Source organism: Larus michahellis, chromosome 1 (assembly GCF_964199755.1).
Source record: "Larus michahellis chromosome 1, bLarMic1.1, whole genome shotgun sequence".
NCBI classification, from domain to species: domain Eukaryota; kingdom Metazoa; phylum Chordata; class Aves; order Charadriiformes; family Laridae; genus Larus; species Larus michahellis.
Window position 1 is genome coordinate 93,604,210 of NC_133896.1, and position 26,758 is coordinate 93,630,967.

Consider the following 26,758-nt stretch of genomic DNA (forward strand, 5'->3'; position numbering starts at 1 on the left):
CAAGGGCCACATCAGATTTGATACTTCCATAATGGCATAGTGCTTGATAAAAGTAGAGAGATGTCATTTGGCAAATGTCTTTGTGAACTCTGCAGGTTCATTTTGTAGATGTGTTGTAATGAAAGACGATGACTATGCTTCAAGAAGCTCTGAATGTGCATTGATACAACCTGTCAAACGTTTATACAGTCTGCATATGAAGACAGCTGTTTTTTTGGGGTCTGCCAACTATCAACAATACTTTGTGAATCCTTTGAAGGATCTGGCTTGTTTATGTGCTCTCTTTTTATAGAAATTGATGGAAATAAACTTTCGAAGGATTTTATAAAAGGGCTTGCAAGAAAAGTCTTTTATAGAGGGCATCATATAGAAGCATTGATTGAAAGGGCCTGAATATCTCATACATATCACTACTGAGAAGATGACAATCATCATCACACAAAGAATTTTGCAGCTGACATCCTGAAGAGCAGACACAAGACTGTTTAGCAGCAGGTTCAAGCTCCACGCTGGCACCAGGTATTTCACAAGCAAGAACATTTTATTCTCTTGAGAACCTTTGACACAGTAGAGAAGAATACAGAAAAACTCCTTCTGTCAGGAGTTGATGAATTGAGGCAGTCTCTAACTTCGGGGCTAAAAGAGAGACAGGACTACTTTTAGCTCTGGTGAGTAAACCATAAGTATCAGGGAGAAGCTTTAAAGGGAAGATACAGGCTTACAAAAACACCAAGCAGAGAAGTTCCAGATAATGCAACTTGTACAGCTCTTCCTACCCTTGGTGAGAACCTCTCTAACTTGAAATGAGCAGACATGTTCTTTCTGTGAAAGGTTCCCCGTCTTCAAGACATGAAGTATAGCATGACAAAGATGGAGTAAGGAATGCAGCTGTAAATGCTGCAATTGCAGGCCTGTGAACAGGGGTCAGAGTCTTCAGCTGCACCAGTTGCAAGTTATTTGGTTGTCTCAGTGAGCTCTTTATTCTAGGAACAATGTTCCATGACATTAACCTGGACGGTAAGCAAAATGCAAGGGCATACTTCTGCAATTATTGGGCGGATCCTGGTAATATTGTAAGAAACAACTCACCTCCCTGTCATAACATCACACATATTTTGAGGAGATGTCTGCAACATGTATCTCGTACCCACGTCTGCAAGGCTTATGTGAAGTAAAGCATCGCACTGGTATCACAATGCCATGCAGCCTAGAACGGACAGGCAAGATTTCACAGTGATGATGTCCTAGTGGACTGAGAACCATTACCTCTTGATGATCCTTTTGTTACGGCAACTGTTCAAGTGTGCAAATAAAGAGGACCTATGCCATCCGAGCTGGGCATCCTCTATTTCTAAGACCTCAATTAAAAAAACAACACTCAACATAGTGAAAAAATTGAATGGAAGAGACCTTTTAAATAATGGTTCTCATTGCCAATGAAATTAAAGCTTTTCTTGTGGCTGTATGAAAAGAAATATCTTTAAATGCATGAGATATGAAACTATTCCTCTCTATAACAATTGAATGTCGGCAGATATAGTCTCCATCTTGAACTTACAAGGGAAGAATATTTAGATTGGTAGACAGACAATCAGTTACCAGCCTTGTTTCCTCTTCTGTATCAAAAAATATCTGCTGTTAACTTCTCACTCCTGTGTTGCACAGTGAGGTTCTACAGATCTGAATAACAACACAGAGCCTCCTTCTCAACAGCCAGTCTGGGGAGACTGAAATCCAGTGCTGTCAGCAGTAACACAGGAGAAATCCATCTGAGGCTTGATCCTGTGAAAGGATGAGTACTCGGATGGAGTCTTGAGGCTGCTGACATTTGAGTGACATTACCAAGCTGGACATCTATATGAGAAGATTACAGAGAATAAAGAACTTGCCTTGGTGATGAACACTCACAATCCATCAAAGACAAAAAAATAAGCTGTTTCTCACAGAACATACCAAGTGCCCCTTAATGGAGAAGCTTGGTGCCAGAGGAATTTTTGATACTAAACAGAAGTATCTGCTTCACTGATAAGCCAGAAAAGATCGTGCCATCTGATGATCCTTAAAGATGACAGGAGAGGAAGTAGTCCAGTTAGATGAGATTTCCAGTTCTTTCACCAAAGAGGGTGACTACATTAGTTTCAAAACTGGTGCTAAAGAAAGCGTAATGATAGTAAGAAAAATGAGGCTGGATTAATTTCATTCAGACCCCACTCAAAGAGGCACTTTGGTATTCAATGAAGATACAGGACATTTACAGCTATTTATCTGAGACCTCACAGATACCCTGCAATTGCGACTGGCTGGCTCAGCGCCAGAACAACAGTAAAACATTGGTCAGACATCACAGGGCACAGTAGCCTTGCATCAGTCCAGATACAATGGTGAAGGGGGGCAGGAACAATGTTTTCTGGAGTGTGATCTTAGGCGACCAATCTGTAAGAACAGGCTTAGGTTTGAGAGCTTGGGTTGGTGCCAAATACCAAGTGGCACATGCCGGACTAATCACTTGTGACTCACAAAAGCTATATAACCCAGGATTTAAAAAGGAACCCTTTTTAGAGGCTCCCTGGGGGAATCCTAGCAGATCTGGAACACTATCAATCTGGAGCCTGGAAGTCTGGAATAAAGTACAATGGCGAGTCACACAACCCTTTTAAAGGCAAGAAGAATCTTGTAACTGTTTCAGTGGCCAATACCAAGCCACCACAAGTTGCACAAAGTGGAGTAATGACACAGCAAGTAACCACAAATGAGGAGAGCACGTGAGTGATAAAAAGGCCAAAAAAAATTCCTTAGGACAGCACGGAAAAATGTGGAATAACTAAATTGTATGAGAAATTTTCAACACTCAACCACTCTGTCTCAGCAAGCAAAAAATAAAATAAAATAATGGAAACAGTATTATGAAGCCCCTAGTTTATGTAGTCTCATTCTGAGCACAAGAGAGGACAGTGAGTGAACAGACCCTCCCCAGGAGACACGTAAAAGGAAAAAGTTGCCCAGCCTTAAGTCATAGAAGAGGTGTGATTTCACAAGTATGCACAGGCAGACTGTCACTTAGAGACAATTTAGCGGGCATATCCTGAGGCTTATGTGCTGGCCTGTTTAAACTCTGAATTACCCTGTCTTTTAGAACATTTGCTACGTAGACGCTCAGAATCTTAACCTCGAAGCTCAGTGTAGTGTTTATGTGTCTGTGAAAACAGGCATGAAAGAATGCAGGATTCGGATATATTGAGATTACTTCTTAGCATGAAAATAAATGTGTATACTCCTTACATGTAATAAGGTGACAAGATGAAGAAGGAAAGAGAACTACCTGAAACCAATTATTGTCTGGATCACTTTGAAGAAAATGTCCTTTTCTACCTTCAGTTGTAGTTGCATGCACATTCATCCATGGTGAACTTTACAGAAGGGCTGGCAGAACAAAGGATGTTTTTTCCTAGGACTGGTACTAAAATCATAATCGCTAGGAATATATCTATTTTTGAAACCACCTATTTCTTGATACAAGAACTGCATCCGTGTTTTATATAATCTGCTTACAAACGGCAAGAGGCAATTGTCTGATAAAACTACGAGAATACAATTTTGAAAATCTTTTCTTTTAATCAGATCTTGAGTACGAGGTAATATCAATAGCCAAACAAAATAATTTGTCTTTCATTCTAATTAATGGTCTAGTAATACTCAGTAAAGATAGTTATAGAATTCCTAATGTAGCTATATCTCAGGTTATCTCATTACTACACTCTGTTCAACTAAGGATTCCCACATAGAAGCTGATGAACTTGTCAGAAACAAGGGGAAGAGACTCAGTGTTGTAGTACGCTCATAAGAGCCTCATGTATTACAACTACAGATTTGAGGTTTTGATTACTATTGTCAATAACTCGTTCAAAAGCATAGCACAAACAGTATTTCCAGAACAAGCAATGCCTTAAGATAAATATCCATCTGCTTGATAAAACATACAACAAACTGCTGAATAACAGTTTTTCTGAATTAATGGAAACTGCTTACCTCATCGTAATAAGCTCTCAGATCAGCTCTTTTAGATCGTAAGTCCCAGAGTACTACAGTCCCATTTTCATAGCCTATCAATAGCTGGAGGAGGGAAACAAACACAATTATACTTTCTGATTCAAAAGGTATATACAAATATTGAAGAACATCATGGTTTTAAGAGATTTTTAAAAAATAAATAAGCACTATAAAAAAAAATGCCAAACTGATGTGCAAGATTGTAGTTTGCACTACGTGTAATGCCCAGCTTTCAAATTATCTTTCAGTATAAATTACTTCTCATTACTGACAACTTAAGTTTTAATATGGAAGAAAAAGATGTGCTTTATACTCCTTTTTTTTATTTTTATTTTTTTCTGCAACATTATGTGTCTGGACAGTCTTCACAATTGTGTAGCTGCTGAGAAAATAAGACTGTAGCATGTTCCTCTCAGCTCTTACCTTCCTTGTCCCTGGTTGGAGGGAAAACTATTTGACACCTAAGAGATCACTTAAATAACTTCAAAGAGTCATCAGATTAAACTCTCATTCAGCTGCATATATTCCTTTAATTTCTGCTTTCCAGTGCTTTAAAACATTTTAAAGAATTCCTCTTGCAGAGAATAAATTACTTGCTTTCCGAGAAATTGAAAATATATTAACTGGTACGCGAATTTTTACTTCTGCTAGAACTAGCATGTCGTATCATCATTCACACCTGAGAAATACCAGCAAAGAAGATTTGTCAAAAGATGAAAGAGATGAAAAATGGTGCTCGGGAGAAAACTAAGAATGAACACAGTCCTTTCTCCTTGTCTCTATTGAAAAGAACTGAATTATTCGTCTGGCACTGTATTGAGTACTCTTCATTGGAACACAGTTAATTTCAGATTTTATGGAAGGTGTGAAGTCTGGCCTACTTAAGTATCCTGGAAATTGCTTCCCATAGAGCCCATCTTCCTAAGAATCTGTCCTGGACATGAAGACTGTGAATGACCAAACTGACAGACTCATGCATTTCTGCTATGGAATATTTTATACAACTGACAGTGATAACTGCAGTTGTTCTTTGTCCATAAAGACATGGATCACAGAATGCAGGCAAGGATTTACAGTTTCTATATTAGGAATTTGAGCAAAAGAATGATGAGACTATCTCTTAGTCTGTGAGATCTTCAACAGCATCTTTGCCATCATTCACTTTGCGTGCATAAATCATGAAAATGAAACTTGGCTGGACTGCTAAACAAAAACCATCACTTTGTTTCCAAGTTAAATATAATTGATACATCAATACTGCTATAAAAGACTCTGGGAATACCCTCAGTCCTACTAGATATGATTCTCTATATTGCCAGGAGGAAGTTCATTATGTGGAAATGCATTACCTAATCTAGGAATGATTTATAGTTAGTATATTTAACACCTGAATATGAACAATACCTGATTACTTAAGAAATCTGCTCCGGAAAAAAATTTCAAGCTGTTCTGGAGAAAATCCAGAATATTTATCGTTTTTGCTGTGGACAGGCCCATATGGGATACTGCGGCAAAGTAAATGTGAAAAGACATCCTGTTCAGAAAGCATGCAGCTAACTGGATAGCACTTGTGTCAGGATGCCATATGGTATTCTGGGATAATAGATTCCCATTGAGAGAGTGAACAAAGAAGTGCCTCACTGTGTGTGCTTTCGCTGTTAGCGCAGTGATCCTAAATGGAAGACAATTGTGTATCCAGGAGTTAGTGATCCACATAGCAGTTAACCTGAGTAGGTGCAGGCCTGTGCTGTGCTATGCTGAGCTGCACATAGCACTTGGCTTTCAGGCTTGCGCTGTGCTGCATGTATTCCTTGGCCACAAGATAAACTTTGCTGTCTAATTGTAAAGAAGAAGTCTGCAGGCAGCTCCCACTTGGTAAGGGCAAGTACAGAACTTTTGTGACCTTGTCTTAACGTAAGGCAGTATGTTCTCATGTGAATTTCCTTTTTCTTGACAGTAGAAATGAATAGATTTTTTTTTTAATCTTTTGAGATCTCCGAAGACCAAAAAGCTGGCAAACCTCTTCACAGAGAGGACCAGCACAGTGTGCCGTGCCCTTATTGGGGGTCCATCCAATACTGTGCAACTTGGGGATCCTACCATATGAAGGAATGTAAGATTATCTTCTTTTTCCTTTTCGTATCAACTCTAATAAATGGTATTTTAATCAATATGTTATAGAATTTGAGTGCCTTCCTTACTCTTATCATACAAAGAATTTGCACCAGTGCATTACAGCTGGGTACCAAACTAGTTGAGTTCAGTTCGTATGTACCGGTATTCTTTTCACCTCAGCTTTTGCACAAATATATTCAGGAAAGTCAAGGAATAGAAAAGCATATGTGACCCTGTTTCATAATAAGCATTTCTCCCCAGTGAAGTAGGCTTGTCTTTTGAGTTTTATCACTCTTTTTTGCAAAGATATCACGCTCCAGGTAATTACTGAAAGGTTAAATACCTCCTATCAGAGACAGCATTTCACCTGATCTATTGCTGAAATGCTTAATGCACAGCAGCACTACAAAATTGCATGATACAAAGTGCTGTGATTTCAGGGAAGAAGTTGAAAGATAAACAGATCTACTGCATAGCCAGGAATCTCTCTCTCAGTGCTCAGATGGTAGCCATGCTGCTTAGTCTACTAGTACTGTGGTATGTCACTGAAGTCAGAATTCCAAATGGGTGAATGTGATTAGTGTCATCACCATCACCAGTATATTTATGATGGTTTGAACTCTGACCTGCCTGAACCATAGGAAACTCAAATATTCGCACTCCTCTTTGCCACGGTAAGCACTTGAGAGATCTATAGGACAAGCTCTCTGTCTGTAATATTCAATGAGGTAAAAAAGAAAACATCCATAAATGCAGTTTAAGGAGAAAACATAGACAAAGAAGAAGAATATGTGTAAAAAGAGTCAAGGAGTAAAAACCCAAAGATTTCTCTTTAGCTTATGTTTCCTGGCACCTTGTTTAATTGCTCATGCTTAATCAGGTTAAGAATCATGCAGAAGGCTGCACAGAATTTGAAGGAGGGAAGACTCCTGGCAAGATTTTCCTTGTCTAATGCAGTTGCTCCACATTTTGACTTAACAAATCCTTCTCCATGAAATGCTTTTGATGACAGTGTTTTAGGGAGTTTTCTCCTTTACAATCAACTAATTGCATCCTGGTACATGCCAGCCAGCCCTTTCCTTGTCCTGGTACCACAAAACAGCTGTGAGAAAAAAAAAACAAGCTGGCCAAATGCAGGCTGTATTTAGGTGTTATTAGATCTCAGAACACTGACTCAGAGATAGGAAATTTAGTCCACCAGCTAATAGTTAATAACATTAAAGATTTTCGTATTTAGCTTTCTGCAGTTGCTGGGAAACTGTAGATTATTGCAGTTAATGTCTTCTGTGTCAGCAAGAAAAATCATGGTTGCTACAGATCTGCCACTTAAAAATGTCTGTGCACTTCAGTCTGTTCCAAATGTACAGTTCTTCATTGATTTGGCAGACACAGTTATATTTCATGGACTTAATCACTAGGTCCCCAAATTGTTCTTAGGTGAAGCATTAAATGCCCAAATTCTCTTTGTCGCCTGTCTTCCAGTCACAGCTTGCTAGATTCATAAAAGAGACTGTCTCCAAAGTTTGGCTGGAGGGCACTCTGGAAAAATTTTGAATGGCAGAGGTCTTCTGGAATTACGTTCACTGTTTCGGCACGGAAAAACTGGTCATCAGTCACTGATACACACTGGAACTTTTAGGGATTTAAAGAATTTTAAAAAGATGAATAGAGAGTCAGCACACAAATTTCCCTGGCTTTCAAAAAGAGATCTTATGATTGTCCTAGATTTGGAAAGGTTTATCTGTGTTTTAGGACTCTCCACCACTCAGTGCCCATAGGAGAATCCCACTTATTTACTTCAGTGAAACATGCACAGATCTCTAAACAACTTTGTGATGCCTCAGAGAAGTATATTCCACTGGACCCTTGCAGAGTACAATCCCCTTGTACTTGTAGAGTACGAGAATAGCTGTATTTTGAGCAATGATTATGACTTTTGTAGCCACTATTTAATTTCTGAAGCATAGGTAAAGAACGCTTTCATCTACTGCCCACCATCAAGGGATGTGGGGAGCCTGATTTATCCCACCAACACCTCTTGGTGGTCTTTGGTTTACTTGAAGCTGAGGAGCTAAACAGAGTATGTAGAACTATCTTGAAACAGCTTTGTTACCTAAGAAAAACTCTGCTAGATTAAACAAAAGGTCTACCTATCACAGTATTTTGTACTTAAATGTCCATGAACAAATACCAAAGAACAACATATGAGGAGGGCAAGTACTTACCATACTCTCACATATTCTCTCAGCTTACATGATTTTCTCATTCAAAGATAGCCAGCTCCTCAACTAGACATGAGTCCACTTAACCTCATCTTTAATAAACGCTTAGGAAAATTCAGCAAGCCTCTTCCGTAACCCTCAAGTTGATTTCTCTTCTGTTAACTCTTTTAGTCTCCTTTTTGACCAACATACATTTTCAGCACTCACAGTACTATTTGGAAAAAAGTTCTATAGCTTCTACCCATTGCACATGTGAAGAACCACCTAACTGGCTTGTCTGGAATCTGAATTTTGTCAGCTTCATTGATTTCCTTTTAGTTTTTGTATTGAAAGAGACTATGAACTGCTTCTACCCACTTCATAACAATTATGATTTTCAAACTCAGAATCACAATCAGCTCTTTTCCACAATGAATTGTCCTGTCTTGCTTAGTTGTGTCTCTCATAGAAAACCTTGCCCCTTCTTTGAATTTCTTTTGCACAATTACATTCTTTTTTGAGATACAAGCATAAATGTAATACTCAGTATTCAGCCGGCAAGTCAACCATGCATTTATGCAATAGCCCTGTTTTGTTCTCTGTTCTTCTTCAGATAATGCCTAATTTTGGTTTTCTTTATTTGGTCACTACTGAGCATTGAGCTGACATTTTCACTGAACTATCAATCATCAGTCAAAACTCTTGAGTAATGATCAGCTCAGGCCCATTGCTTTATATGTAAAGTCAAAAATATTTTCCCCCACACATATAACTTCCCATCATTTACACTGAATACTTACAAAAGATAGTATTTAACCTGCCATTTTACTGGCGAGTTTCTCAGCCTCCTAAAGTCCCACAAACCTGATCACATCACTGCTTACTCTCTTTTCTAGGTTATTTATGACTATGCTGAACAGCAAAAGTCCCAGAAGTTGGGTTTTTTTTTCTGTTTTTTCCCCATTCTGAAGAAAGATTGTTTTATCCTTCCTTAGTTGCGGCAGGGGAGGTTTAGATTAGATATTAGGAAGAATTACTTTTCTGAAAGAGTGGTCAGGCACTGGAACAGCCTGCCCAGGGAGGTGGTTGAGTCACCATCCCTAGAGGTGTTTAAGAAACGTCCAGATGTGGCACTTCACGGCATGCTCTAGTGGCAGAGATTGTGGGTTGTTTGGTTGGACTTGACGATCTTAAGGGTCCTTTCCAACCATGAAGATTCTGTGATTCTGTGATTCTTTCAACCAAAGTTTAATGAGACTTAGTTGAAAAATTTAGTTTATTCTTTTTTTCACTACTGTTGGATTTTTTTGATTTAGAGCTGTGTCTTTGGATTTAGTGCTTGGATCTTCTCTTATATTTGTGTGTACCTTTTACTGATATCTTTCTGTAAACATCAAACACTATCAATTCTACATTCTGCAAATCTGCAAGTATTTTGTTAGCACCTATTTGTTCTTTACACCACTCTCAATCTATCAATGATATAAACAGCTGCACTGGGATGGTTTCAGTATGGCTTACATTTTCTACTCTTTCTTCTCATAAATTTCCAATGTTTGCTTTTCATAGGGATCCCTCTGATTTTGCTGTTGCTATTGTTGTTAGTATGCTAGTACTTCATCAGTGCCCTGATGTCTCCAATGTGCCCTCTGAGCAACAAGCAATTGTATTTCTAAGCAAGTTCTCCTCTAATTCCCTTTCCTGGGACCTTTTCATCTTTACTCTTTCTGCTGAAGTCAAAATATTTTAGGCATCTGTTTGGATACGGTGCATGATACTCCTGTAAGAGATGTTCACTCACAAGACCATTTTTTCTTTTTCTTTCATATCCCTTTTCCCTACACCGTGTGCTTTAGGTTCAGTCATCAGCAGCTTCTGCTGTGGCCCGAAAACAAGAGTTTTGCCTCATCAATAAACCTTTATTTTTATCAGGTATTTTGCCATACATAGTTAAATAGCATTTCTTGATGGCTTCTTGGTTTGAGGCTAAACACTACCCTTCATAGCATTGAATTACTTTATTTGCTGTATTCTAAATTGCTTCATCTATTGTGATTCAACCAAAAAGGCTTAGAGATGCAATCTGACCTGTTGGAGGGCTAGCTGGCAGAGTTCACCCTGCACTATGGGTAAGTCCAAGGATGGATAATGCAAGTGAAATTCAGATATAGTCATTGGTGTTTTTCTAGGTACCCATATTAATTTCAGCAAAATGTCTCCCATATCAGTATCAGAAATTCATACTGATGCTAGTTTCCAATAACCGTCAGTTGTTATGTGAGGCACACTGTCAAATAGATACATCATTTGTAGGATGCAGTCCTTTATAAATACACACTGAAATGCAATTGGCAAAAGTGATGAAAAAATACGAGATAGTTAAATGCCCCTTCCACACAGGCAAAATGCTCAAAAATTCAGTAGCAATACATAAATAAAAAAGCTCTAATAAAACTAGTATGCTGGCAAACAAATTTAATTTTGGAAAAGCTACCATAGAAATAAAGGCAACTCTGATTTTGCTTCCTGATGGTATCAATCATGACCCTAACGCTCTGACTATCTGTTTTGCTTCCACTTGTTGACAGCTCTTTGCTATTCTCAACTCTGTTCACAAACAGCAGCAAGTTCCAAAAGTGGGCTACTATTGTTATTATTCTCATATCAGAAAAGACTTATTTTCTTATGAAAACCTACTATAATGCTTTCGTAATAGCATGTTTATCCAAGTACTGAAGACATGATACAGTTTTTAGTCAATCCTTACTTAATGCAAGGCCAAGTTCATTTAATCAGGAACAATTTTGATTGTCTATAGGTTTCAAAGTACAGTGTGTTGCCTGTTTCATGGATTTTTACTCATTAAAATTGTACAAAGAGATTTTTTTTCTTAAAAACAGTAAAATAGTAAAAGTGACCTTGGAAATATAGCAGATGATAAAATCAGTAAGCAAAAAGAAAGAGCTACCAAGGCAAATAAAGGCTATGAAATGTCGCAATGTTTTATACCATTATTTGTACTCACTTTTCCCTCATCTCTTGGGCTGTCACTTAAATGTACAACTGGCCCAGGGTGAGTCTTTGTGGATCTGCAAGACAAAAATAAATTCAAATCTGTGAATGTTTTTGTATGAAGAGTTAGATGCTTACCTTAATTTCTAGGTGTGTTAATGTGTACCTCCAACGGTTTAAAAGTCATTCTGAAAAGCCCAGCAGGGGAAGATAACAATCTGAAAGTTATCCATATCTTTTTATGTCCTCCTCTGTTTCCTTTTTGCCATCATAGGCAAAGATTCTCCTTTGTTGATGAATCCTTTCTTCCGTTTTTAAAAAAATCTCACTATTCCTCCTATTACAGTAATTTTTTACCTCTCTTATTTCTGAGGCTTTTTTGCCTTTTCTGTTCTCCACTCCCTCTCTTTCTGCCCGCCCTCCTCACTTGCTTGATTTCAAGTCTAATCTGCCAAGGATTTGCAAAGTCTTCATTGGATTAATTTCAAATACTGATAAGAAGATTCACCAAGTTCCCATCTCACTAATGACAGGGCTTCAGTAATATCTCACCTACACTGCTCTATCTTCTAGCTTCTTCTCGCACCTACACTGCTCTATCTTCTATTACTAGCTTCTTAGCATTACGACAGTGGGGTTTCAGAAATGGAGCATCTTGCCTTTGTCTAATCAGTAAAGCCTTATGACGTCTTCAGACCAACTAATACAGTTACACTCACAATGCATATTCAGTGAGGCTTCTCAGCCATAAGACCCATCCCGTGAGTCTTTGTAAGCCTTTATAAAGACTACTTATTGGTCTTGCTTTCCCCTCTCTTTTTGTAACATGTACCAACAACGTAGTATGCAACTTAGTACAGGGACTGCTGCTTAAGTCATTGATGTCCAGCACCTAAAAACAAATGCAAATCGTAGGAAACTGAATGGACAGATGAAGATTTTTCAACTGTCATCTTTTCTGACCACACCTTTAGGCATGGCAGTCATACACAGCAAGAAGACAAGCACCAATCCACAAAAGTTTAGGCTATTTGAACGCTTGCACGGAAAAGGACTTTTCTTCCCTCTGTGTTCTGGGATCAGAGCACATCCCCCTTGGAGTTCAGCTTTGGATCTAGACTTGCGTGTTTGGTCTTGGTTCACCAAAGGTCACTGGGAAAAAAACATACGGCAGAGACTGGCAAGGCCCATAAAGCTAAGAATTTATCTGGAAGTCATACCTAAAACTACCAAGGCTCCAAGTTTTAAAACAATCTGCAAGAGAATTAAAAAACCAAACCAAAACAAGGTTCTCCAGCCAAACTGCTCAAAGGATTTTCCTAAATTAATGGTGTTCCTCTTCCTTTGGCTCAAATACTGTGCTATAGCAAAACCAGCCCCTGTTCTACCAGGTCAGACTCCAAATCAAGATTGAGAGTGGTATGCAAAAATTCCCAGGCAAATGAAACATTAAAATACTGTGCAGTAGTCCATATCCTCATAGACTCCTCCTTCCCAAAATAGTATGCTCCAATACCCTTGAAAGCATGCACATTTTTCTCTGGCCTCTATTTTTTGCCCATAGACTGTTTTTAATATTTCAGGTATTTGGTCATGCACCAAAGCTAGGCCAAAGCAGAGTGGCCAAGACCATGTCTGATATTTACCTCTGAGCTAAAGACAATGAAAAATTACTTCAGGCATCCTTAGATTTTCCAAACTGAATTTATTCCAGGACAAAGAGATAGAAAACTTCAAGTCACCTAAAGGCCAGACAGTCTTCCAAGACTGTACCCCACCCCTTCACATATATTTTAACATTACTGCTAGCTGCATGCACAAAGCTAGTCTCAATGTGGCAAGCCTCTTTCTTGGTGAAACTTCTCCATGAGATGATCCCATGCCACCATCTTCAGCTTTGGCAGATCATGTTTCCACAGATACTGGCAGCATGTTACTTTTCTACCAGAGGTCTGGGTGAGCAAGGCTTCTGCAAGAGCGTTTTGCAACATATTCCAGCACAGAAGTGAGATCAGCAGGAAAGCAGTGGACAGCCAGTTTATACAGCAATATTCTGTACAGACTGTCTTTAATGGTGCCAGCAGCAAGTACCCATTCGGCTTAAGACATGGCATGCAACAATTTTTGCAGAGATGCAGTTAGTGGTAGATGTGGCTGACATTCCTATCCAAGTCAACTCCCCAGAGGGGGCCTCTCTGACCGAGCTTCTGTTTCTGAGCAACCTGTACTGGAATAAAAAAATCATTTCCACAACACCAGACCTTGGAGCAGGCAGGGTAGGTAGGCAGTGATGGGGAACCGAGGGGAAAGATGAGTGAATACGACATCTTGGGACATTCTAGGCTGCGTCCAACTTTGTTTCGGACATAGGTTCACCTATCTGAACTGGTCAGAATATGCTGATGGGAAGAACGAAGTCTGTTTGAGGTACATGATGCCTACACCATGACGGCAAAGGAGGAAGGATAAGAATAAGAGGGAAAACCATGAAGAGAAGATAAGAAGCAGCCAGAGAAGAACCACTGGCAGATGCCAGAAGAGGGAGCAGAGCCAAGTGAACATCACGCACGACTCAGCTGGCAACAGACAAAATGGTGGAAGGAGCACATGCAGGCTGACAAGGCATGCTGGTTTTGGCCGCTACCCCAGCCCATTGAACCCACCAGTATGCAAACCGGGTTGCTTGGCCATAGAAATATTAGTACCTGACCAAGAATATTGGAAAAATCGGGGAAAACAGAGGGAGAATGGGAAAGAGCGTACTGTCTTTCTAAGCTACAAGTAGATCCCATCTAGGCTGCTCTTTGTACCTATCAGTTTTAAAAATCAAGACCAATTTAGACAAATCTGTGCAACCACCATTTTCTTTTTAAGATACATATGTCATTGCTTACCAAAGAATGTATCCATCTGTCTTTGGGTAGAAACAAACCCTTACATGAGCTCCAGTCACTCTACATTACATCTAATTTTAGGCTAATTGTACTTTTATTGTCACACAAACTAGTTGTTCCTCTGTAAATGACATAAAACTGTCTTTTACTACCAGTCTTACTTTTCTCTTATAGTCTTGCAGGGGTGTAGCCTCAGATTTCTGTGCTAAGACCTCAGCTAAAAAGGGTAACCTTCACTAATACAATACATTTTCCAACCTCCTCCATTTCTCTCTTCATTCTATTGTAAACAATAGTTGAAGGATCCTGGGATTTATTACACTGCAATAAAATTTCTTTTTGCTTTTCAGGAAATTAGGCACTTCTTATTTCTTTTAGGAGTATTATCTTTTTATTATTAGGTTCCTAGCTACTGCTTTAGTTTTGTTGAGTAAGAGCTTCGCATACATTATCAGCAAAGTTGACACATTGGCACACACACCACTAGCCTTTGGTTCCATTCTTGTTAGCTGATCTGTGTCAAATATTGGATGTTGGTGTCAAAGTGTTGGCAGTGGGAAGTTGTATGGGGGGGTTTCTGTAAGAAGAGGTCAGGGCTGCCCTGTTCTGGACACAGCCAGCTCCAGCCACCTTCAACAGACCCACAACACGGCACAGCTGAGCCCCTCAGCCAAAATGGTGGTGCCTCAAGGAAAACAAATTTAAAAAAGGACAAAAGAACACTGCACAGGCAGTAAAGAAAGAAGGGTGAGAAACAGCCCTGCGAGCACCAAGGTCTGGGAAGGAGGAGGGGGGAGATGCTCCGAGTGCCTGAGCAGAGATTCCTCTGCTGCTGGTGGGGAGGACCATGCCAGAGCAGATATTTTCCCTGCAGCCTGTGGAGGAGCCCGTGCTGGAGCAGGTGGATATTTTCCTGCAGCTAGTGGAGAGCCCACACTGGAGCAGGTTTATCTTGAAGAACTGCAGCCTGTGGAAGGACCCGTGCTGGAACAGGGTAAAAGTATGAGGAGGAAGCAGCAGCAGAGCTGTAATGATGGACCAACCACAACCCCCATTCCCCATCCCCCTGCACTGCTTAGGGAGAAGGAAGGGGAGGAGGCAGAGGAGTTGGGAATGAAAGAGTGAAGTCGAGCCTAGGAAAAATGGGGGCTGAGGGGACGGTGTTTTAGTTTTTGTCTTTGTTTCTCAACCATTCTACTCTATTTTAACTGGCAATAAATTAAATTAATTTTCTCCAAGTCAAGACTGTTTTGCCTATTGACAGTAATTGGTAAGTGATGTCCCTGTCTTTATTTTGACCCATGAACTTTTCCGTCTTATTTTCTTTCCCTGTCATGTTGAGGAGGAGGAGTGAGAGAGCAGCTGGGTGGGGGTCTTGCAACCAACCAGGGTCTACCCACCACAAATACCCTGATCCCTTAACAGCTGCCAGCTTTGATTATACATATGTAAGAGGAAAGGGAGAGGCTATTACGTTTGTCAGTCATAACACTAACTCAGTCAGGAAATGAGAAAGGATCCTTTTCAAATAGGTGTATATGCTAAAACTCATTTCAGATGTGCCATCGCAGATAAGATCACACACAGAGTTTCTGGGGTGATGACAACAGATGTTCTTGAAGCATTTTTGAATCGTAGAGCCTACTTCCTGGCGGCCTTCCTGCACTGCCTTTCCAGGGCTCCAAGAAACATTGTTTTTTTTACACATACCAAGTAAAGTACTTGCATCAAAACGGATTCCTCTTTGGACCAAACAACAAGGAATATTCACAAGGTGCAGCACAAAGCTTTTGGTTTGGTTTGAGATGGGACATGCACAGTCCCATCTTGGGGGAGATGTTTGGGGGAGGATATATTGATAGAAAATAACACCAGTTCAGATGGAGCACGGGAGGAAAACTGTGCATGAAAGGGTCATAACTGTCTTCATTTGGCATGGTCTTTCGCTTGTTGCTCTGAACCTGCCCTTCAGCTGGAATCAGAAAGAGAGACATGATAAATCTTCTCTGGCAATACATCTTGCTTGCTTCTCCTGAAGTGATGTTATCTCTTTCCTAGTGCTGGACTGTGGCTTGGAACCCAAAGACAGTCATTTGCTCTACACAAAGACCAGAAGTAGTCTGCCAGAGGCAGACCAGTGCCTTACTTCTTGCATCTTCTCGTTTCCTCAAGGGAAGTATGTATAAATAGAAATAACAGAAATGTTTTTTGGAGCCCTAGGGAAGCGTTGCTTGTAAAAGGAGTGCCAGGCATTAGGCTCTACAGTCAATTTCTCCTAAGGGTAGACATCACGACTGCACTATAAGTAGGATTAAATGAAGCAATTATTTAGTTAACTATATTATATCAATAATATTAGTTTACAGAAGTCACAAAACACTATCAGAGCTACACATATAGTAATTACTACTTTCATACAGTAAATTATACTGCATGTGGAAACGTATACACACAAAAACATTTTGCCTCCTATAGCTTTAGTATATATAAAGTTTTTTGTTTCCCCTCATTGCTATTACAGTAGAGTTGTCAAGGAGACTAGAAAGCTATATGCTGTCATTGTGGAACAGCCTACAGAGAAAGAAAAACACTGCTGAATTACATTAAAAGCAAAAGCAGAGATCCAACAGCTCCTGGAAAGGACAAAGAGGTGCTGAGAAACCAACCACATTTGAAGCTATCATGAATAAAACACACTACTGTCGATGCCAAATACATGTGTATAGGCATTCCTTTAAACTGGCTTTAGGAGACTGTAAAAACTAACTAGACCCTATCCCTTGAGAAGGGGGAAAATAAGGAATACTCAGCAGGTGAAAATAAGGCATAAGTGAAATAGTTGAGCAGAGAATTCTTCATTTCCAAATACTAGCTAGGGTACAGCTGAAAATGACTGAGAAAATAAAAGCTCTGAAAATACATGAAAAGGATAAAATAGAAAGCCAAGTCCATACACAGCAGAAAGAAAAAAAATGAAGGTCGAGTCCAGAAAATACCAGCAATGCTTTGCAGTAAAAAATTCCTGAAGCAAAAGCTACCTTCAACTGAGCAAGAAGAAAGTATGAGCTAATGAAACAAAAGACTGCAACATTTCATAGCCTTCATTGACCTTAAAGCCCACAAAACCAGACTGCATAAGAATTGAAAAATGGAACAAAGGGTTCCTATGACAGTTGTACAAAACTAGAAGTTTGTTAAGAAACAAGTGATACTTAGAGCTGTTTTGCACTTCATCAGAAGCTATTCCCGACAGCAGCAGGTATTAATTTATTTGATGCACGTTCATTTTGGAAGATGAGAGAGCCAATATGCTGACTTGACTCTTACTCAGAAGAACAGGACTGAAATGAAGAAACCGTTCACTGTAAAACAGGGTGGAAACTTTTATTTAACTATTTTATTCTAAAATTAGAAGGCTCAAAAAGAAGTCTTCATAAATGTTATAATTTGGACCCAGGAAAATACATAGATGATGTGTTCCCCCGTCATTCTGGGAAATTTTATGGAGTCTAAGAAACAGAGTGACTGTTGTAAGAACGTCAAATATGAAGACAATCTTTAAAGCAGGTAAAAGTAATATATGACAAAATAGAATCAACCCAAGAGAAAATAATTTTCCTTTTGAAAAAAATTATCTTGCTGTCTTGGTTTCAGCTGGGACAGTGTTAATTTTCTTACTAGTGGTTGCTGTGTTTCAGATTTGGTATGAAAGGAATGTCAATAATGTGTATTGTTTTAGTTATTGCCAGGTGATGCTTATATTTTTTCAAGGACTTTTTTCAGCTTCCCATGGAAGCTGAGAAGGAGCATAGACAGAACGATGGAATGGCCAATGGAATATTCCATACCACAGATGTCATGCTCAGTATATAAATGGGGTTAGCTGGGCAGCAGGTACTCACGATCTCTGCTTGGGAAGGTACCAATTCACCGGGTGCTGAGAGTGATTTGTGTCATTATTATTATATTCCTGTTCTGTTATTGTTCTATTAAACTGTCTTTATCTCAACCCATGAGCTTTTTTTTTTCTTTCTCTTTCACCTCCTTTTCTCCCTCTTTTCCCTGCCCTTCTGGGGGAAGGGCGAGAACTGTGTGAGCAGCAGAGAAAAAAAAAAAAAAAGAAAACCATCTATATTAGTCATTGTTCCAGAGTCGGAGATGACTGAATGTGACAGTGCTGAGAAAAGCATGTACATAAGCAGACAATTCTTTAGTGGCAGTACTCAGACATCTTCCACAGTTCTGCTTTCCACAAAGGTGCAGCGCACCAGAGATTTTAAGACTTTCTTTTCGTTGGTAGAATCACATAGAAATTAAAAAGAATTAGTAAGTTAGACACATCATTCACATATTGTGGATCAAAGCTGGGAATTGGAGTAAGAATCAGTGCAACGTCAAGGTGCAACTCTGAGTCTTAGACACAATTTACAAAATGTCTAGAAGAAGGATGCCTGGCAACTTGCACTTTCTTTATACTAGGAACTATTTCCATTTAGGCCTGAGCACAGAGGGGGTAGCAGTTGCTCCTAGACTGCTACTTCTCCTCCTGCGTGCCACTTTCCTGCTGTGAAACTGCTGGCTCCGAGAAGGAAATGGGGCTGGGCAAGGAAAGGGCTAAGAAAGGAAAGACCAAGTAATAGCTCTGTCATAATGAGTTTAAATTTGCCCAATTCTTTGATACTCCAAATGTCAGAAATTTTGACAAGTTTCAGTTATTCATTCATTACTTAGTGGGGTACTCAAACAGCGGAATCTGCATGCTTGGGAAGGGCGCTTACAATGCAGAGCTCTCATTTTTGGAGTGTAGTGGACTCATATCAAGATTTTCCTTCCATTCGCAACACCAGAAGACCTTCCAAAATGTATGACCCTGCAGGCTGAGAAAATTAATCTCACTGTAGTTGGAGTAAATGGAGACACGCTGGGCTCACTGACTATTTCTCTCTTTCAGACCTATTTCCAAACATTTTGAAGGAAAAGAGAGAAAGTGTTTGCTTATTAGAGAATGGAAAACCAAACAGTATCATGAGCCCCAAACATCTCTGGCAAGGGACTAGGCTCTGCTACATGACAGAGAAATGACAAGTGAAAAAGTTTTAAGTTATTCTTCATTCTTAGCTGAAAAGATGCTTTAGTGTGGTCTGAGGTAGTGACATTACATGATATGATAGAAATGGCTGAGACAAGAAATGCTAGAGAAAATGTTTTTAAAATGCCCTATATTCTTTCTAATATTCTTTCTCAGCTCAGGATAAGGCCAGGTCCATGGAAAGTTAGATAATGCACACAATTTATAAAGCAATTTTTCTGTAAATTCTAGAATCAGTTATGTCAGTACTGAAAATCACCTCAAACAAAAAATTTCATTTTTCCTTTGTGTTATTTGTCTATTTAGGCCTTAATTTCTCACTAATATTAGACACTGTTTAAGCAAGCTGGATAACCTCTCCTGCATGAGAAGACAATAGTCCCTATGATAAAATAGGCATTGCAACCATCTTTTTGACATATATCCCCACTAGATGATGCTTCTGAACAGATCACAGGGAGAAAACCCACTATCACTCCAAAATATAGTGCTCTACAGATCTTTCAGTATATTTTGATACAAAAATAGGCAACAAAATCACAAATGGTAACAATCTTTCAAGAAAAAAACACACCAAAAACCAAATCAAAAGCCAACTTTATAAGTCGAGTAGCCAAGCAGGACAAGGTGATAAGATTTATTGCTTCATATTCAAAGTCTAAAAATGTTACATCCAATCCTGTTTCTCCTTCAGTTCTTTAAACTACTAAGCCTCTTCGCCTCAGTCTTTCTCTGCAACAGAATCACTGTTAGAAAAAAAATTCTTGCAGTCATTTGATGAGCCTCACTGACTGATAATGTTTTTTTCTTCTGAGGATGAGAGTTATGTTCTCCGGAATGAATTAGTCTCAAGAAGTGTGACCAAACTCTTTGTGCGGCTGAAACCTTGGTAAGTCCACAAACAGACTAAAATGTTGGAATATATTTTCTATGTCCTGTATTTTAACTTTCCGGGTTTCCTTGGCCGTAGTGTTAGCAATGTATATGGAGGCCCTCTTCAACCAAACAATATTCTGAAAAACTAAAAGAACCGGAATGTCAGCTTGGTGTGGTTGTTATTTTTTTTTTTGTACTCTCACAAAATGAGCTGTAATCTGGCTTTATAGTGATTTCGGTACAGTAATACACAGTTTAACATTCCAAAGTGGAAGTATTTCAGGTTTTTAAAAAATTAACCCATTCAATCTCCTATCAGTTTTCACCGTAAAGCCTTGAAATCTTAATGACAACTGAGTTAAATCCACATCATGAAAATTCACAGAGATTTCATTAGAACTAGGTACAACTCAGTGAAAAAGATTAGGAGGGATTTTGAAAGAAAGTCAAGTTATGTTGGTAGACTTGGTCTGCAATTTTAGAAACTGTATGAGAGTTGCATGAAGAGGGAAGAACTCTCCTTCAGGCTTGTTTGTGCAGATGACACACAAATCTGACACACTCAAAATTCTATTTATAAACCCTCCATCTAAACTGAGGACTTGAATATAACAGCAGAGCAATCACTGGTCTTTCCTTGCCAGTAAGTTTGACACAAATATGCCCGTACAGAAGGTACACCTTCTCCTTCCATGCTTTATAGAGAATAGTAACATCTTCAAACTAATCCCACACTATGAGATGATATAATCTATCTCAGAATGAAAAACAATTTTATGAGCACTATTACCTCTTACATCATTTGTGGTAAGGCTCAGTTGTTCCTGAAGTTTTACATACATATGTTTTCCTATTTTCCTTCACCTTTGAAAGGACCTAACATCAACAAGCCCTATGAACCTATAAAGCCCTGAACAACCTGGTCTCAGAGCTGGCCTTACTGCGAGCAGGAAGTTGGTTTAGAAAATTTCAGAGTCCTTCGAACGTGAATTATCATATGATACTATAATACTAAAATGGGAAAATTATGTGATGATTGTGTGAAAACAATGTGAAGATTAAAAAAATATAATCAAATAAGAACATATTCATGTCCCAAAATAAATTTTTTTTCTATCAAAAATATATCTCTGTACAATTTTAAAGTAAAGTCTACTACCATAAGCCTATCCTCATGAAGTACATGTGGAGTTAATAACATTCCCTTTAAAAGCTAATCTAACTTATGTTTTTCCTGCCAAAAAGCAATAGTACTGGAAGAGACATCATAGTTTGTTTTTCTGTCATATTCCAGAGAGAGTTCTAATTACTTTACCGAGAAAAGTCGCCTAGTTTCAACTTCAGCAGTGCTATAAGATCTGTTAAAGGCAGCTGCTGTGGCAAACATCACCATTATCCCCACTAGCCTCTTGCTCTAATACAGAGAAATTCATCTGGAGACACACAGGATCCTCTGTCTATCTCTGTAATACAGACAAGGATAAATTCCTCCATTTCATATCAAGAAGCACATAATCAGACTGAATGGAGAGGATACAGCCTTCTAGCACACCACTTACAGGGATCAAGTTATACTCAGAAGATTGACAGAACTAGATGCATGAATGAATACCTGTGCTCAGCTGTCACCAAAACAGTACATGGCAAACTAGCTTTTTGGAAGAAGAAACTATCACGGTAATCACGCAGCACCTCCAAATACTTGAGGTGACATGGCTTATCTGTATTAATGCTGTCATTACCTTTCACAATTTATGGAAGAAAAATTTTGGAAAATCTAGGTGTACTCCTGCACGGGCAATACCAAGAAGATAGTTAGGAAAGGCTGCTTGTTTACAAAAATGTTCTAGAGAGGTAGCTCCTTGCACAGCATCTAGCCTATCTCAACAACTCAGCTTGTTATAGTAAGCAGCCTTTATTTGCCACATACTTTTCACTGAAGAGAGGCATCATTCTAATCTGTTCTCATAAAAAAGGTCTGTTGTGGCCATTAAAAAAAAAAAAAAAAGATTTATCCAAAAGAATTTTGAAAGAATTAGGAAGGGAAACTTGGTGGAAGGCTTCCATTTCATAACAACTTTCAGATTTATTTCCATACAGAATAGACATCCTAATGTCTGGAGGAAAGAAAATTCCAAATGCACACAAAACCAAAATGTGTTGTTCTCAAAATCTCAAACATGTTATCTACCCAATATAATATATACATATTAAAACATAGGAATCAAAAAACCCTCTAATATGTCAACATCACCAAAACAAAGTAAGAAAGAGAAAATAATTAAGATAATTCCCACCTGAAGAATTCATCAAAACGAACATTTTAATTCTGGTTTTAATTTAACCACGTTTTCCAGCAGTATTTTTTCAGCCAAAACTACTGAGCAGAGCTGAGCAGCGTCTTACAAAGGCAGGACAAACAAACATTCCAAAACTGAGAACTGGACAAAATATTTACCAGCAGACTGTCTGAATCCTAATTACCATTTGAATCCTTGTTTTCCTCTCCTTTGAAGATAAAATTAGATATTTATGACTGTGCCTATGAAATTTGGTGGGGGCAGAGGGGAGGAAAGTTAACGAGGCATCACTTTTGTCTGCCTGGAGGACACAGTTATTAGTGAAAGCCAGTAATAATAGCAGGGCTAAAAAAGTGGAAGTGGAGAATTTTGGAGAAGAGTGGTTGCTATCGATGTGATCTCTGCTTGGGACAGAGAATTAGATCCACCACTGTAGGCCTGTAGATTAGTAGGCCTCTTCTTAGATACTGTCCTCTTGGTTCACTAAGCTTGGTGAATTTCAGTTTACTACCCGAAGTTACAGGCTCCTCACAACATGAAGTGGTGGCTCAGAAACTACCTGAAATACTATCATAGAATCATAGAATCTTCACGGTCGGAAAGGACCTTTGAGATCATCGAGTGCAACCATACACAAAAAAACCCCACCCCCTACAATCTCTGTCACTAGAGCATGCCCTGAAGTGCCAAATCTACACGTTTCTTAACACGTGAAGAATCTACATGTTTCTATGAGTTTGCCCGCAGCAGTTAGTCTTGCTGGAACTTCACAGAGGAAACAGCAGAGAAATAATTTTTCATTTCTGTTGAAGCTTTTACTTGCAGGAAATACAGACTTATCTCATTCAGATTTTTATATAAGTCTCCCTCCATTTCACATCCATGTCACAGGCACCTGTGTTAGCTTGTTGCGGAACTGACATTTAACTCATTACCTTTCCTATCACTTCATCAGGGTTTGATGAGACTGATTTAACTTTGAAATTAGCCCTATGTTGAGCAGGAGGCTTGGACTAGAGACCTGCAGTCCCTTCTCATCTAAATGATTCTACAGTTCAATGAAGAAAAGTTCTCCATAGAGTCTTAGGGCCAATACATGCCATTATTCTCTTAATAGGATGTTTGGAGGAGACGGTGATCAAGCTACCCTCATAAAACTAGCAAAATCTGAATTTGTGAGATTAATTATTATCTGTGTTTCATGGAACTTCATAGTTAAACAGACTGCCAAGTAACTTTTTAACCTATACAAAATATAATTACACGGTCTCTATCACAAATCTGAATTCCCAATGTCCTGTAACAAAACAGTTAATACTGCACGTGTTCAATAAATAAAAGGTTTTCAAAAGATTTGCTAATATTTGTAAAAATAAATGATTCTTAAAAATTAATCTTAAGAGACAGTTACGAAAATTACCACAGACACAAATGCAAAAAAGTCTGCACTTACAGTTCTATTGCCTTGTTCCACATGATAACATATCCAGAAAGAATGAAGGACTCAATATTTACAATGTGTGTATTTCCCCTCTCTGTTCCCACATAAAGCCATTTACTCTGGAAAGGTAGATGGCAGTAAGTAATCCTGGAAAGGAAAACCAAAAACAGTGTCTAAGTATCACATCAACAATATTTTTTAACACTTTTACAGATGAAATAACTATTCTTCCCATTCTATAACTTGAGAAAAGCCTGCCCAGCAGGCACAGCATTCTGAAGAATGTACAGGTTTTGGGGGTCATTTACAGAAAAATCATAAAAGAGAACATGAAAGAAAGCAGGGCCATCCTGCCTGCCTACATTAAGGGCAGGAAAAAAGAGCCGTATCACTTGAGCACTGAACTAAGTCATGTTATCTGCGTATGTAAATTGCACAATGATAGTATTCAAGACTCTCAAGTTAGGCTTTCTTAGAATAAGCAATTTTTTCCAGTTCAACAAACGGAGGTTAATGGGCATCATCAGGATTAATGTTTTGTACAACAGAAGTGTAACACCATCATTCACACAAGAAAACATCCACTTTCTTGGCTAGCTGGGAGGGTAGGGCACTAGATAAGAGCATTACCAAGTGCAGTTAAGTATTACATCCTAGACACACTGATTCCTGCACTCATGTGATTCTTACAGGGTGATAAACCAGTGCTGTATTAGCTTGGAAAGATGTCATGACAGTTTCTTCCAATAATACATAAAAGTTTTCACAGATGATGAATGAGGAGATTCAGGTTTCTCCGATACTACAGTTATTATAGAGATATTATGTACAATCAGGCAAAACTAAATCTACAAAACCATTTGCTGCTGAAATATAATTGAATTCATGCTACCTACAGAGACTGAAACTTAATCTGATCTTATAGTATAGACTCATGATTATTGACAAAAAGCTGATATCTGGCTTGGTATGCCATGCGTTATTATATTTATCATTCAGTTCCACAAGCAGGCTATTTCTAGCTTTCGTATAAAAAAACTTGATTTAACAGCTATGCAACAACTTTTATCCTTAACAACTTCCTCCCCCACAAATGTATAAACAGTATTTAAGAACATACATGTTTCAATTTTTCCTTCTTATGGTACAGCCATCTTTCTGAATTAACTATAAAGGAGAGAGAGGGGTGCTGGCTATCTTCCAGTAATTTGGCCCTCCCAGTCATGTAAAACCCTTTGAGTAGAACATTTGCCACCCTTTGAATGAAAGGAATTGGTCAATATTTATGCAAATTTCACATACTTTCTGTAATCATTCCCTGTAAGGTACTCTCAACAAACAAAAAGATTCCAAACAGATTCTGTACAGTATTTGGATAGTTCTGCAATTTTCCAAATACCTAATCATGTGTCAGAACATTTAACATTGAATTCATTCAAGTGAGCAAAATATTTTTTTTTGCCTTATGTGTCACACTGGATTGAACACAGTTGAAATATGCAGTCTTCCCATCCTAGTCTATAGGGGAAATTACTACTGAATCATGAATCTAGAATAAGGCTTATGCTTCACAGAAATCTTTTTTTGTTGATTCAAGTATGATATAGGCTTTGTTCTATCCATCTGTGCAGGGCTAAGTTTTACCATTACTTGTCTAATTCTGGCAATAATTCCACTGCCTTTAGTGGAAAGAGAACCAAGTTTTTCAAGAGAATTGCTTTGAGAACGGGAATTACAGTTTAGCGTGCACAAATGAAAATGCAACTTAGTACTTATATTGCGCGTGCAGGCTGATCGACAAATATCTGACAGACAGAACCGCAGGTGGTCCATGCCACCTACATTCCTTGCTGGAGTTAAAGCTGTTAGCTTTATTGTTCTGTTCATAACAGATGCAAAGAACAATTTGCCCTTTTCACTTTGTAGTTTTACAAATGTGAAGCTGATTTTCACATCTTTCCTGATCCTTCTCCTTAAAACTAAATAACTCCATTTCTTTTGCGTTCTCTTCGGATGAACCATTTGCTACACTTCTGGTTAGATTCATATTTAGTCCAAGTTATTTTTATTTCTCACATTTCTGTACTAGCTCTACTTTTCTTTCTTGCACTCCAAAGCATATGCATGCTCTGTTAGGTCCCAGCCTGTGCAAAAACCTCCCTGGTCCCTGGTTGATAAATCCTCTTAACCACTTCACACTGATTGATTCAGCACTTGTTTGTAGTAAACTGTTAAATTACAGGAAGAGAAAATATTTGTGACTTTTAAAGTGTTGAAAATGTATTTGTTTAGTGACTGACAAACAACTCATGAGTTATGAAGTGAGCCCTAGTTGACTTGAATGCTGCTACTCCAAATTCTTGCAGTTGTGTCATCAGACTAAGCAGGTTCAAGTCCACCTACGGCCATATTAATGTTCTGTCTTCTGATAAATCCATTCACAAGCAAAAGATGTTGAGAACTTGGTCTCCAAAGTGCAAGACTGAATCCAATACCCTGATTGTCTGAGGTGATTTTGAGACTTTATGGAAATAAAGTCTCAACATCACCTCAGACATCATATTAGGCTGCTTTGGTCTGCTTTTTTTCCTTTTTCAAATTGACTTCTAGGTTACGATCTCCAGCATGTACTGCCACAACAACCATCAAACTAAATGGGTGTCTAATTTCCCAGCTACTGAATGTCCTCCATTTGCCCACCGTAGGTTTAAAATGTCAAGAATGTTTCAAAAGCAAGGTCCTACAGTAAGAGAAAAATCAGACTAAAGTACTAACTGCTGGCC

The 26,758-nt window shown here is 38.7% G+C and overlaps 1 protein-coding gene across 8 annotated transcripts in view; it reads right to left on the reverse strand.

Moving 5' to 3' along the window:
* The window catches only part of STXBP5L (syntaxin binding protein 5L), a 205,921-nt gene that overhangs the window by 85,125 nt on the left and 94,038 nt on the right, over nucleotides 1–26,758 (reverse strand). For all 8 annotated transcript variants that reach the window (XM_074593571.1, XM_074593588.1, XM_074593561.1 and 5 more), the window contains 3 exons: nucleotides 23,988–24,122; nucleotides 11,389–11,452; nucleotides 4,027–4,110 (listed from right to left, as the gene is read on the reverse strand). In XM_074593571.1, coding sequence (XP_074449672.1) covers nucleotides 4,027–4,110; nucleotides 11,389–11,452; nucleotides 23,988–24,122 — 283 coding nt within the window. The remainder of the gene's footprint in view (nucleotides 1–4,026; nucleotides 4,111–11,388; nucleotides 11,453–23,987; nucleotides 24,123–26,758) is intronic.